Raw genomic sequence first — 15,188 nt, 5'->3', positions numbered from 1 at the left:
ATAATTATCTTGAGGTCTCAAGATAATGAAATATATCTCGAGATAATGATATAATTAATATGAGATCTCAAGAAAACAGGATAGTTGAGTATATTAAATCATTACAGGAAACATTGTTTAGTGTACCAGCATCAGAGGAGCAGGGGAACGTTGCAATTGCAATTTTTTAATATACTAGACTAGCAATAGTCTTCTCAACATCTCAAGATCAAATTATCCCGCTATCTCGAGAGATAGCGTTTGTTATTTTGATACAATGGTCTTGTGATCTTGAGAAAACAAATGAATTAACTCATCATTACGGGAAAAACAGAGGAAATAAAATGTATGAATGCATGACCACTTATGGCTTCCGTAAATAGCAAACACAGTCATTTAACCATAAAGTTGAACTCTTCAGAAATGCCAATAATTGGCACGTGAAGGGTAGAAAACCACATCTTCATGGTTGGATTATTCTGTTACGGGCTCCTATGAACCTACACTCATATACATGGTCATATATATGGTAGAAGCAGCTGCCAAACAAGAAACGTAACATCAAATTTATGTAAAATGACAATAATTTAAAGGTAAATCTTATTAGTTTTACATGAATATTTACTTTTACATTCAAATAACAGTTTGGTTGTTAAGTTACAGAGAATTACCGTAATTCAACAGAGTTTGAATTAAAACTGAAAACTACTGTGAAATGTAGAAGAGCTATTTTCCATTAAATTTAGGATTTTTTTTGTCTGACAGTACAATGGAGGGAAATAGGTAACAATAAAGCAGGAACAGTTAGAGGGAGGCTCCATGCAAAGACTATAAGCAACATTTCCGATATATGGTAAACACACTGTGGGAAGGCTCTTAGGGGAATAAGGAACAGACAAGTATAGGTCAACGTAGGAGTAAGTAATGCCTAAGCCTCGGGGAACTGAAAGTACAGAAATGCAGTTATATTACAAACATTACGAGTAAAAGGTCAATGCAAGAATTACTGAATTTGGACTATGTGAAAACAAGCTGTTGTATAAAGTCCATACTTGTCTGACTGGTGCTCAACAGAAAGATTATTCCTCCCTGTCAGATGAGTTTGAGCCATTAAAACTGAAAACTGTATGAATCAATTAAAGCTGTCAACATACGGAGCTTTCAAAAGGTTCATTCATTTATGTTCTGCTCCACGGCGTTCAGAAATATCCTTCAAACACCGCGTTCATTTGTCGTCTGCGTGGGAGTTGTTGGATATGTATACGCATACGTAATTTCAGAGTAAAATATTATATGCGGCTGCAGCTGTGAAGTCTTAACTCAGTATTCTCTCAGATCACTTATTCATTCTTCAAGCTTTTAAGGGATGTGAAGCTGTTTAATTATGGGGCTTATCAAATTTAATTGGCTACGTTAAGATCCGAACTCGATAGCCTCTGTTCTACTTACCTCGGCCTTTTTCTAATTTATCTGAAGGCTGACACAAACGGTACAAAGAGTTAGATATATTGAGTTCATAAAGGATTTATTAGAAATGAATTGAACAGAATATCCAAGGTATATCAGACAGAAAAAAGCATTCTTTATTCATGTATAAGTATGAACTCTGCTGCCATGTCCTTGGATCATCGATGGATTGTATACTAGAGCTCGAACAAACACATTGCTCAAGTCGCTCATAGATGGATGTTTCATAAGTCTACCAAGCATCAAATTTAACTCATATTTGTACATCAATTAATTTGACTTTCTAAATTGCTGAATGTAGGTACCAAAATTTATGCCTTCAAACGGTGGTGTGTGACTTAGTGCCATAAAGCGTTACGTACTTCTCGTGGGTGATAGTACCCAGAGTATGAAATCACATAGTGCATTACAATGATTTAAAATATGTTATTTAATGGTAGAAACGTTACACAATGTTGCTTTAATGTAAGACGTTAAACGGCAGATAGACAACAACAACCTTCTGGACAAGACGGGACAAAACAAACAAACCAACAGAAGCAGCAGCACGGCAAAACAAAACGCGTACGACAACATGTTGCTGCGATGATGTATTGTTTACAAAAACTGGAATAAAAGATGTTTAAAATAAAATTGTTTCGTGTCTATTATTTTATGTACAGTAATTAATGATTAGCCACCCGTGGCCTACATTTTTTCCTTGTGTGAGGGAGCTACGTAACATGCCGTTGTCACGGAGGACAGAAATGCATCTACGGTACGGTTCCTGTTATTCTCTGCTGGTCTTGCCTAATTTTTGTCATCCTACTCCTATCTACTAAAATCATGTAAAAAATGCCTAAATCCATGTGAATACACTGAAGTTGCACTTGTAAATATTTTTACATTTTTATTACATTGTTTTGGTTTTACAGTCCACCGCCTACTATGCAGAACAAAATGTTAGCAAAGTCAGCAGCAAGTTGGTGAACACTGTGGAGCGTTCAGCAGCCAAAGAGCAAGACATTTTTCTTTGGAGCTGGTGGAGCCCAAAACAGAGAGTAAATATTGGATTTTACGTCATCTGTTTGTTGCTTACTGTATCTGCTTGATGTATAACCAGGCAACTGTTTGCTAACTTACATTGTTTGTGTTTAAATCTTGTTGCAATGTCCCCAAGTGGCCAAAAAAATATAATAAATTACAACTGCCGTAATTCAGGAGATGTAAGCTTCGTGTCTGCCAGCAGTGGTTGCTTTAAGGACGTTTTCAGTCAGTTGGGTTTTCCGTGAGTTGCCTTGAAACAACCTGTACTAGCGTCATTGATTTTTGTGGTCATTTTTCTGCTTCGTTGTGAAGATAATGTCCCCGCAGAGCTTTTATTTGGTCAGTAATTTTCTAACCTGAGAAACAGGACTTCAACTTCAATTGAACTGAAACTTTAAAAACATTTCAGGGATGTGCAAAGCCAAAGAAATACTACAACTGTGATTTACAGGGTTACGGGTAAATAGGTTTAAAAAACGTACTGAAAATTTTACTTCTACGAAGTGTGCTAAAGTCACATCTGTCAAATATGAGCAAATCTTTTGTCACACAATGTGGCCTTACATCATAGTCATAGGTCCCTTTGTGAATAGAGCCAATTCACACCTCGGAACAATGTAATTTTTCCGTGTGACTTGGAAAAAACGGGGGTGATAACAACTGCTTCACACCATCCCAGCCAGACTTTCCGGTTCACAGCCGACCACGATGGGCTCGCAGCAGCCGATGCAGACGTATCTGAGGACACATAGGTAGATGCCTCCGGAGAGGACGACGGTCAGGACCAGCAGTAGGAGGCTGATGAGGGACTGAGGGCTCGTACTGAACAGCATGACGAGGGAGGTGGGGATGGAGTCATCGCTGGGTTTCTGAGCTAGGAGGAAAAAGCGGGAAGAAAATAATTTTTAACAGAGAGATGAAAGAGAGAAAACAGAGAAATTTACACAGATTCACACATTTCTTTTACACAGTGTGCCGTCAATGCAACCATCTAATCAAACCTAATTGATATTCCTGTGGCGCTAACACACAGAGATCATTGTTTATGGAGGGTGCTTGACAATAACGACAGCTACACAATGAACAGAGAGAGAGAGAGAGAAGGGGAAGCAGATGGTTGTGTACACTCATTTATGCTTCAGGTCCTTGTAGCAACTTAATCTAGCCGTGATGGGATGTGATCTGAAGAGTGGAATAAGCTCTCAGTGTCGGAGGCGACTGAAAATTGGGTTCTTGACACTGTTGCAAAGTGGAAGTACGGCTGGCTTATTGATGAACGCATTAGTCGTATGTGGACATGCATACGCACGCCGATATTCTGGTTTCCCATTTTCTTTATTAACCATGCAGTACAGCAATTTTATATAATTATTGAACATGGTCTGTATCTGTCCATCACGAGGCACTTTATCTGTCATTCTGATGCCTGTGATTTACCACTGACGCGTCAAAGAGGTGTAATTTCTGAGAAGAAAGAAGAAAATTGACAGAGGAATGCACGTTTTGTGATAAAGAGTCCAGTGTGTAAGATTGAGCGGCATTTCTTTGCAGGAATGAAATATAATGAGTGAGTAGTATGTTTTCATTGGTGTGTAACCACCTGAAAATGAGAATCGTTGTTTGGAAGGAGAGGGTGAGGCGTTGGGTAGAGTAATCTGAGTATCTGCAACCTCGCCGCAATTTGCCACGAAATGCCACAAACCGGCGACTGCATGTACATTAATATGCAATATGCAGGTATTTATTGGCACCTGACGTCCTGTTGCCGCTCCCATTAACAAATTATTACATAAATGTTTTTCCATAAATAACACATTTTGAATTATGTTGACGCTACACTGACTTGTAATCAGGTGAATGGCGTCTCCGTTGTTTCTCAAACTAACTAAACAAAGTACGTAACGCTTTGAGGCACTTTAAGTCGCACAGCACCAACTATTTCACTGATTTTGGTGAAACTGGATCATAGTTTATGGAGAAAATGTTTTCTGGCATCAACTCTCTGTGATTTACAGAGTTTCCTGATGGACAGTGAAGTAAACTGTAGCTGCTGCTAGTTGGTGAAAATCAAATTGAGTTTACGGATATAGAAAAGTGGTATGTCAGTGATTATGATGGTGCTGCAAAGGCAATTCCTGCAGAATTATACCTTATTATTCATAAAACATCTCCTCAAACTAGAAACGTTTAAATTATTATCAGCGCGCTTATATTAAAAAAGCTTTCAGAGCCACTCACCTCTGCCAAATTATATTAAAAAAGCTTTCAGAGCCACTCACCTCTGCCAAAGTGTAGCATCAGCGCCAGACTGACGAGGATCTTAACAACAGCGGACGTCTTCATAGCGCACTGGATTCACTGTGAAGTGAAGAATTTAACTATAATGGTTATGTCAGCTTCACCTGAGTCTAACAAATCTGTAGACAGGAGAAGGAGAAGTACACGGACATGATCATAAACATATGAGGAGACTCGAGGGATCTGGGTACACTTTAAGACGGAAATGTGGACAAGAAAATACCAAACATATTCATAATTAATATAGAGACGTATCAGCCTTCTGAAATGCAAACAGGCATGCAACAAGAATCTGCAGATGGCAGAAGGAATGTTTGTAGATGTCCACAGATGAAATTCAAAACACAGGACTGATTCTCACACTAGAAAAGAAAAAGAAAGATTTCAAGACGTTGTTCGCTGTTACTCCCTACTTTTCAATACCAGACATGACAACAACTGGAAAGTGAAATGGAAAACCTGCAAGAAGAAAAACATAAAAATGTTTCTTCTTTTGTCCAACAACTCACAGAGCAAAATGTGATTCATCCACTGCCGTCAGCCTCTCTTAATGTGCAACATGTTTCTCACGTCTCAAAAACATCACGATGATCCATTTCTCCTCGAGAGGAGGTAAACGAATCAGTCCGACGAGGGGGGGAAGGTTTTTCCATCCAGGGTCTGCCCAGGCGGCGACGACAACCTCTATTACTAATGTGGGAAGATGTGACGAGACCCGAGGAGACCTCCCCCCAGCCTCCTCCTATCACTGGTGTCAGTCTTTACCAATGGGATGATTAGGGTCTCCCAAAAATAGAAGTAATTGATGCAGTAGCAGTGAAAAGCAGTGTTTACATCCACAGACAAACACACATTTCAGCTTGAAATCACTCATTATCAATCATTAAAATTCAGCTTGTGGCTCCCTCTTGTGGTTGAAACTGTTCTCAGACACAGCCGAGGAGAGAAGATCCTGATATATAGGAAGAGACACACTGATACTGGCACTGTACTTAAAGGTTTAGACAAAGTTTGTTCTGCATAACAAAGGAAATTCACATTATGTGAGTGTGAATGATTGTTTGCCTCTGTGTTGATGAATGGATGGATACTGTACTATTAATGTGGGGATGTGTTGCATGGTTTCACCACCAGGTTGCACTTGTGAGTGTCAAGGAAGAAAAACTGAAGAAACATGTTGTTACTGGAGTTTTTTATGGCAGCAGATTAAACATGAAGGCAGACCTGAGAGTGTGAATATGAACATTTCTGTTCTGTTAAGTTCATAAAACAAAGCTGTGACAAGTGAAACTGCACCTCAGCATCCGCCTGTGTATTAATGACGAACGCAAAAGACAAAGATCCAAAAAAACGTTCGTGTTCGGGACTGCGAGTCATCATCGCCTCTAAAGCCGAAACATTACATTTAGTTAGCCCTGCAGTGACAGTTTGACAAACTCAGCACTGTGTGGGTGTGAAACTCGTTAGACCACGTTGTGACAGTTAAAACAAAGCTCCAGTGTCTCAAGAACACTTTTTTTTTAGCTTCTCAGGCTTAGACAAACAGGACTCAGGATTTTATTTCAAGACCGGTTAAGACCACAACATAGTTTCATAATAGGCCGAACATGTTTTTACACTTCAGGCAGAGGTCGAGAGTCAAACAAATGACGGTGTATGAAACAATTTAAAAACTTATTTTTAAAATGTATTAACGGAAATCTTTTGAAGACTTGGTGGGACAATATTAGCTACATGATTGCATTCATACTGTCTGGTCTTTGTCATGACTTGATCTCAACTCCTCAAAGCTGTGGTCTTGACTTGGTCTTGCAATACCTCAGTCCTGGTCTTGTCACGGTCTTAATACACTCTGGTTTGGTCTCAGTTCAGGTGGTCTTGACTACAACAATGCAGTGCTCACTTACACCAGAAACAGAAAGCAAACCACTCTTTTAATTTATCTTATATAAAACATCTACACATATATAGCTGCTTACATAGCTCTGAGCGCTGATAACTGAAGTAATTAGCATTTAATTTACAGACAAAATACTTAAAATATAATAAAAATATCATGCGGACAGGAAAGTATTGTTTGCTTTTTACATTTAAAGGACCAGTGTGTGGGATTTAGTGGTATCTAGTGGTGCAGTTCGCCTACCCCTTCCTAACGTGTGAAAACACAAAAGGCCGTATCATGCCAGTGTTTACTTTGTCTGTTCTGGACTACGGTATGTTATGGACTCCATGAAAGAGGCCAAAAGCAGGACTCATCCGAATCAGATGCCCGAACTACCCACTACCCAAAGCTCGTGATCATAGGTGAGGGTTGGAACGGAGGTGGTCTGGAAAATCGAGATCTGGAAAATCGAAGTTCACTTGGGGCAGCACCTTACTACCAACCCTGGTAGCATTCCATTGTTTTCAGGCAGGGAACCAGGCTCGAAGGTGCTGACTCTAGAACCCGGGACAGACCCAGAACTCACTGGAGAGACTATAAAACCCATCTAGCCTGGGAACGCATCGGGATCCACCAGGAGGACCTGGAACGCCCTGCTAAACCGGCTGCTACCACAATGCAACCCCGATTTAGGTGGATTTAGGTGATTATACACAAATGAAAACATAGTTATGAATATTAAATTAAATTTCTGACATATTCTGTACATAGAGCCTCCTAAATCTGCCACACTGGACCTTCAAACATGGATCACTGTCCATTTTGTACAACAAAAACTCTTCAGATAAGAGGCAGAGAAGATTAAAAAAAAAGTGCATTTTTGCGAATATAAATATAGTTAAATAATTAGTTTGATAATCTGGTTTTGATAATGAAAAGGGACTGACTTCCAAGTCGTCATTATAAAACAAGAAATTCTTGTAAAATTATAGCTGTTTGAAGTCTAGAAGAAATGTTCAGCAGTCACATTTCAGTCCCACTTTTTCCAAAATAATCGATTTTTGTTTGTTTAAAATGTTTTAACTGTTTCCTGTAAGAGGAGGAAGAGGACACATATCTAAGTATAAGTTACAATATATTAATAATTCAACCAAGTATAAACTCCTCTTGGTTCCTTCCAGTCTCTTGGTTCAGACTTCCTTCAGTCTCCGTCTCTGGGTTTAAGCGAGGAACATCCTGAACATCCACTAAGTCCTTTCTCCTGCCTGTTGTAGTCGAAGTGAGGCAGGACCAGAACGCCGCCTTCGGGGTCGGTTTTCCCGGCGGTGGCCGTGGCTGTGGCGTCACTCAAGGCTCTCTCCTCCTCTACGTACATGATGTTCTTCACCAAGCATGTGATGGCAGCGTCAATGTTGGTGTTGTCCTGGAAAAAGAGGGTGGAGAAGAAGGATGATGGCGAAGTCCAAATGATGTTTACATTGGGGACCTCAAAGACGCAATCATCTGGCCTAGAACTACTACTACTAAAGCTGTAATGATGAAGAGGATTGGGGAAGACCATCCCTCCATTTCAATGTGGAAATCTCTGATCTCCGAGGTTCAGAATTTAGAAAAATTGGGACACTGGATGGAAAAAAACAACTGACTCTCTGGGAGTTAATGTGGAAAACAACTGTGGACAGAATTGGGGACAATTGGCGTGGTTCGGATCCAAGTGTGTGCATATAACTGTGGGATAATAGTTCCTGGCTTCGATGTCAGTGAGTGTACTTTGACGGTCAGAAAACAGAGTTCAAGTTAAAAAATACCAAAGTTACCCTCTTAGACTATGTGCTTCGGTCAGCACCTTCAAACACAGATCAATTGAATAAGTAGATAAATAAAATCTAATCAACCAAGTGTGTCACAATAAGGTCCTTGTCTACAAATCCTTTTAACTTATCTTTGGTCGCTCAGTTACAAATTACAGATTTGCAAGTTAAAGGTTTAACTGTTGCTGATTTTAGCTACAGCAGATAAACACGCATGTTACCGGCTACGAAAGGCAACAGAAACAGACGGATACGAGTAAACATTAACATTAGATGGAGCCGTACTTTGCTGATCGAAGCTCAAGCTTTGGCTTTATTCTGTGAGTGTGAATGTGCCAGTGTAGAAAAGACTTCCTGCAAGTGTCGATACCAGACAACAGAAAAGCAGCAACAAACAGATCACAGGTTAAGACAATATTTAGAAAAAAGCGAGGTCTCACCTTGGCCGAGGTTTCGAACCAACCGACAAATCCGTACTCTCTGGAGAAGTTTTCCAGTTTGGGCAGCTTGGGGCACAAACCGTGACGCCGCTGGTCGCACTTGTTGGCCAACAGAACGGCTGGAACCGCCCTCCCGTTGCTAAGGGCGACCTAACAGGAACCAAGAAGTAGATAAATCTACGATCAAACTGTGTTTTTAATCAAAGCAGGTCCACCAAATGATCCATGTGTTTGCCCATTTTCAGAATAACTGGAGACGGAAGAGGTAGGACTGCCAAGATGACGGATCACGAATACGACGTCCATGGTTTATACAGTTTATGGTCTTTGTACTGTGCTCTAGTAACTAAAGACACATTTCATCTTTGTTTGTTTTTGTTTTTTATAGTAGTTGCCCTGGCAGTAGCTCAGTTCGGGGGGACTCGGTATGGAGGCGTGGATTGGTAGCAGGGGAGTTCACCTCCAAGGTAAAAGAGCAACTGCTCCCAGGGTGCCCCTACGTCACCGCCCATCACTCCACATTTAAATATGATCACATTAATACTTAAAGTTTATTAAGACTTAATTTACAGTACAATGTACAAGATCCGAGAACTTCTTCGACCTGCAACCCAGCCCATTGTTTGCTAACTTAACTTTATGAGTGGTACGGTAAACTCGGGTACCGTGAAAGCAGTTCGTCACTGGTGTTTACACATTGTTGCCGGTCATTTGAGGGCAGCTTCGTGGTGACAAACTGGAAAATGTCTCTACGAGTTAATGAGGAGTGCAACCTTTTGGTCTAAAAATATCCCAACCATACATCCAACACGAGCTTGACCCTACTCTGTAACGTACAGTGCAGCAAGTTCATGCTCAGTCGAGGTTATTAAAAGACGTTCTGGGTAACGTGAACGGAAGCAGAAGTAAATAAGAGAAGGAAGGAAGGAAATGTTGAAAGAAAGCATCTGAGGGCAGATATATTGTTTGATCCACCCAGTGTTATCGTAATAGTTTAATTTCCCTCGTGTCCTCCTACCGTGCTCCGTCATATTTACCTTCGAGTCCAGGTCTCCTTTCCACTTGAGGACAGCCTGAAACGTGGACAGTCTGGTCATGTCGAAGACGACGAGGGCTCCTACCGCCTCTCTGTAGTACACTCGGGTCATGTTGCCATAGCGTTCCTGCCCTTTTAACGAAAAGCCGTCAGAATAAACACAATTTCCAGAGTCCTTATTTTTGTGCTGAACTTCATGAAGTGACATCCTTATTTTATACCAGGGCACAGCGAGATGTTCAGATACCTGAAAGTATTCTTTATCTCTGAGCTACACTTGATTATAACTGATATAACGTGACTCTTTATCTGAACCTTTGCAGCATCGTTGGCCTTTTCTTTTTCTCCTCTGCAGCACAATGTTGTTATGAACACCCCTAATTGATCATGTGGTTCAAATATAGTTAAAAAATAATAAATCTTATTGAAAATATGTGAATATCGGTCTGTAAGTTTTTTAGGTTTTTAGTCGCTACAAGCTGGCTTTATTTGGGGAAGATCCAATACAAGACTTCCATTAGAAATCTGCTGATTCAGCCCCGAGTGAAGCCAATTTTCCCAACCGAAATATATTCAGATAAAAAGCATCAAATCTCTCATGTGAGAAGCTGGAACACCATTTTTGAATGGAAAATAGTTACTGTTCTGACGATCAATTAATCAGCTAACTGACTAATCATTGCAGCTCAGATTTCTTGTTTAAGGAGGCTAGAAACAAATCATGTGTGTGTGCATGCAGAAAGATCCAATATTCATGTGTGTGTGTGACTGAATGTATGAATAAGTCTCTATCCTGGACGCTAACTTCCTCCACATGATCCTAATACTGTGATGAATCAGCCAGTTAAAGTCTGACACACATGACCTACGCAGCAGCTGATAGAAAAACTAAACTCACGCACACACAGACTTCTTCCTAACAACAGATGCTATCTTTGCCGTTCAGTCACCGAGACGCAGCGTGGGACTCCAAACCTCGTCTATCTGATCGAAGATTTGAAGTTTGTACAGAAACTAATAATTATATTATAATACGATAACAGTTCATGCACTTTAAAAACACTTCAAAACAATGCACAGCATCTGTACAATCAGTGGGTTTTCTAACTTCCTGTTTGAGGGTGCACAGGGTTTAATTTGGCTGATTTCCAACGTAGATTTGGCATTAAGTTTAATTTATCAACATAAAAATCTGCATGTAGCTTCAACTTAGCTGAAATAATCTCCAACAATCACATCTTAAACACTATTAACAACATTTGAACCGTGCGTTCAGCTACAGCTATAGAGAGGCTATATCAAAAAGTCTTGCCCTCACCAGGGTGCTGAGAAACTTAGGGGTTATGATCGATGACCAACTACAACCTTCTCCAATCATGTCGCCTCAGTCAGAAAAATCAGCCCTTACTTAACGCAACACACAAGCTGTGGTCATCTCAAGACTCGATTGCTGTAATGCCCTCCAGCCTGCACAGTGAAACCCCTTCAGATGATCCAGAACGCGGCAGTGTTTGGTCTTCAACCAACCCAGAAGGTCACGTTACCCCTACCTGACTACCTGCTGCGGCCCACATTAAATTCAGATCTCTAATGTTGACTACAAAGTTGTCTCCAGTTGCGTTCCTCCAATGAACGACGCCTGGTTCTGCCACCTGTTCGCTCAGGGCAATCCAGACTTTTCTCGTCTGATGTTCCCCGTTGGTGGAACGTCCTACCAGTTCCTACCAGATCTCTACCTTCAAAAACCTCCTGAAGACCTCCAGCTTTTCAGAGAGGACCTCCTCACCAACACTACCAACAACTGGACATGACAAAGTGTAATGTAGCCCTGAGTTAAGCGAACTTTCAGGTCAATTAACACTTTGACAAACTGAGCCAGGCTCATTGACCTAGTTTAAACCTCCACACAGTGACTCCAGTATGAAGTCATCACTGGTTGCTCTGGTCTAAAGTCCGTCTGACTAACGAGCCTGAGCCGGATGTCTTCATGTAAATGACGGCTTTTATCAGCCATCACCTAACAAGGGGAAGGTAAACTGCAGTGTTTGTCTGAGGCAGCTGGTGGACAAGTACTTCCAAAAAGAACATCAGATTACTTGCAATTAAAGGAGGCGTGATGGGTTTTATAAGCAGAGTACAACGCGCTTCTCTGTAGAAGATACCAAACCTGGCAAGTAACTGAGTGTACGGGAGGGTAAACTCGATATTTCATGCGCAAGCGGATGCGGTTTGACACATTTTCTAGGCGGTCACTGCTCGCGTCATGCAGCATCATTGTCGGATGTGTCAGCAAAAAAGCAGTGGAAGGTGGTGAAACTGCAAAAAAACCAACAACTTTGTACTTTGTATATTTACTTCTTGGTTGTGTTGTACTTGGATATCTGACATTTTAAATATAAACACATCTTTGAGACCACACTCACATTTGAGAATCAACGTATTAGCATTCAATGTGCTGAATGGCCTTATACTTTCTGCAATATGTCTAAAAAATACTTTAACCACACGCTAGTGCAGTACTAAATATGTGTTTTTACATGTATTTTATGTGTAAAATAAGTCCTGAACATTGAGAATAAACTAGAGACTGTATAAAACATGAAACCGTAACCTAAGGTCGGCTGAACTCACAATAAACCAAGTACTGTGCTTGAGGTACTTGTACTTTACTTGAGTATTTCTAATTAATGCAACTTTATTCTTCTATTGGACGACATCTCAGAGACAAATACTGTATTTTTTTACTCCACTACTCTTGTTACTTTTGCTTTCCTGACTAAATTCAGTGAATTTAATTTGAAGTTTTATGATAAACTGAAAGCTGAAAGTTCTTACTAAGGTAAGGGTTTTAAATGCAGTACTTTGACTTGTAACAGAGTATTTTTTACAGTGTGGTTTTGCTACTTTATCTCCAGTAAAAGGACTGCAAGTATGACAAGCATGAAGTCTGCCAATAACTTAAGTTAAGGTTTTAAACGCAGTTTTTTGCTTTACTTAAGGTTTTGAGTGCAGTACTTTTACGTAAGAAAGGTGTTAAATGCAGTACTTTAGCTTAAAGGCAGTACTTTTGCTTTAGTTAAGGTTTTAAATGCAGTACTTTTACATAAGAAAGGTGTTAGATGCAGTACTTTCACTTAAATGTAGTATGTTTACTTTATTTAAGGTTTCAAATGCAATACTTTTACTTAAGTTAAGGTTTCAAATGCAGTACTTTTACTTCAGTTAAGGTTTCAAATGCAGTACTTTTACTTAAGTTAAGGTTTTAAATGCAGTACTTTTACTTTAGTTAGGGTTCTAAATGCAGTGCTTTTCCTTTAGTTGAGGTTTTAAATGCAGTACTTTTGCTTTAGTTAAGGTTTTAAATGCAGTGCTTTTGCTTGAGTTGAGGTTTTAAATGCAGTACTTTTACTTTAGTTAGGGTTCTAAATGCAGTACTTTTCCTTTAGTTGAGGTTTTAAATGCAGTACTTTTCCTTTAGTTAAGGTTTTAAATGCAGTACTTTTACTTTACTTAAGGTTTTAAATGCAGTACTTTTCCTTTAGTTAAGGTTTGAAATGCAGTACTTTTGCTTTACTTAAGGTTTTAAATGCAGTACTTTTACTAAAGTTAAGGTTTTAAATGCAGTACTTTTGCTTGAGTATTTTTACAGTGTGGTTTTGTTACTTTATCTCCAGTCCAATGACCTGAATACTTCTGAACACTGAACTAAACTCTGCTCTGAAGCAGCTCAGTGAGTAATGACGTGCAGATTAACCAGTTTGATCTTTATTGTTTCACCTCAAACAGACAGCTGGAGTTATTTGACTATGCAAATGAAGTATGAATACACGGTATACTTTAAATGGAGGTGTTTTTCTGGCCTTTTTTTAACCACACACACACACACACACACACGCTTGTACGCACCGGCTATGTCCCACAGCTGCAGCCTCACCACCGTCCTGTGGTCCCAGTTGAGCACCTTCAGGGCGAAGTCCACCCCGATGGTGGCGCGGTAATGCTGGGAGAACACCTGGTGCACGTAGCGCTTTATGATGGACGTCTTACCGACGCCGAGGTCACCGATCACCAACACCTTGAGCAGGCGCTCGTGCTGCATCATGACCGGTGATGAGACAGAGAGACAGAGGCGCGCGCACAGCGAGGTCTCCAATTATGGGCTCCGCGTGGAGCTGAGTTGCATAACGCGCAGGGTTCGGTCCAGAGAGGCTCGGTCTGCAGGCATGTGTGGACGCGGACAGCTGCAGCAGCTGGATGTAAAGTTATTTAATGAACATTACAGTTCCAGCTCCGTGCAACATCTCTGACTGTAAAACAAAAACAAAAAAAGGAACTTATGTGAAACTCAAAAACAACTTGAGTTCTGATCTGATCTGCGGTCTGTGCAGGTCTCCGCCCTCTGCTGCTGCTCACACTGCGGGGAGAGGTCAGACAGGCAGCGCGGACACACCTCCAGTTTACTCAGATTACTCAGATTACTCAGATTACTCAATTTGTTCATGCACCTGCAAGTTAAAGACACGCTGCAAAGATAGTTTGTGCTGCAGCGCCCCCTGTAGGTTCAGAGAGTAACACCACTGTGGTGTTTGTTATGATTATATCATGTTAGCTAATGTTAGCTCACATTAGCTAACATTAGATGAGCTAAGCTAAGCTAAGCTAACTAGCATTAGCTAGCATTAACTAACATGAACTAACATTAGCTAACAAACTGAGCTAACATGAGCTAACAGTGGTTAACAAACTGAGCTAACATTAGCTAACAAACTGAGCTAACATGAGCTAACAGCAGCTAACAAACTGAGCTAACATTAGCTAACATTAGCTAACAAACTGAGCTAACAGCAGCTAACAAACTGAGCTAACATTAGCTAACAAACTGAGCTAACATTAGCTAACAAACTGAGCTAACATTAACAAACTGAGCTAACATGAGCTAACATTAGCTAACAAACTGAGCTAACATTAACAAACTGAGCTAACATGAGCTAACAGCAGCTAACAAACTGAGCTAACAGCAGATAACAAACTGAGCTAACATTAGCTAACAAACTGAGCTAACATGAGCTAACAGCAGCTAACAAACTGAGCTAACATTAGCTAACAAACTGAGCTAACATGAGCTAACAGCAGCTAACAAACTGAGCTAACATGAGCTAACAGCAGCTAACAAACTGAGCTAACATTAGCTAACAAACTGAGCTAACATGAGCTAACAGAAGCTAACAAACTTAACAGCAGCTAACAAA

The 15,188-nt window shown here is 40.3% G+C and overlaps 1 protein-coding gene across 1 annotated transcript; it reads right to left on the bottom strand.

Annotated features, from left to right (window-relative positions):
* Positions 1 to 5,947: 5,947 nt before the first annotated feature.
* Positions 5,948 to 14,455, bottom strand: zgc:162171 (ras-related protein Rab-38). Its single transcript, XM_027287720.1, has 4 exons — positions 13,846 to 14,455; positions 9,941 to 10,071; positions 8,904 to 9,053; positions 5,948 to 8,075 (listed from the first exon to the last, which is right to left on the bottom strand). Exons 1-4 carry the CDS (start codon positions 14,039 to 14,041, stop codon positions 7,854 to 7,856), a joined length of 699 nt encoding a protein of 232 aa, XP_027143521.1. The 5' UTR covers positions 14,042 to 14,455; the 3' UTR covers positions 5,948 to 7,853.
* Between the last annotated feature and the right edge of the window lie 733 nt (positions 14,456 to 15,188).

This window comes from Larimichthys crocea, chromosome XIV (genome assembly GCF_000972845.2).
Source record: "Larimichthys crocea isolate SSNF chromosome XIV, L_crocea_2.0, whole genome shotgun sequence".
NCBI classification, from domain to species: Eukaryota; Metazoa; Chordata; class Actinopteri; family Sciaenidae; genus Larimichthys; species Larimichthys crocea.
This window is presented reverse-complemented; position numbering and strand designations above follow the sequence as displayed.

What these genes read in the sequence shown, in the direction of transcription:
- zgc:162171 (XM_027287720.1), bottom strand. Translation starts at nt 14,041, where the DNA reads ATGATGCAGCACGAGCGCCTGCTCAAGGTGTTGGTGATCGGTGACCTC. An exon ending in GCAGCTGTGGGACATAGCCG is followed by an intron (nt 10,072 to 13,845) that starts GTGCGTACAAGC and finishes TTTCGTTAAAAG; the next exon opens with GGCAGGAACGCTATGGCAAC. An exon ending in GGTTCGAAACCTCGGCCAAG is followed by an intron (nt 8,076 to 8,903) that starts GTGAGACCTCGC and finishes CTCTTTTTCCAG; the next exon opens with GACAACACCAACATTGACGC.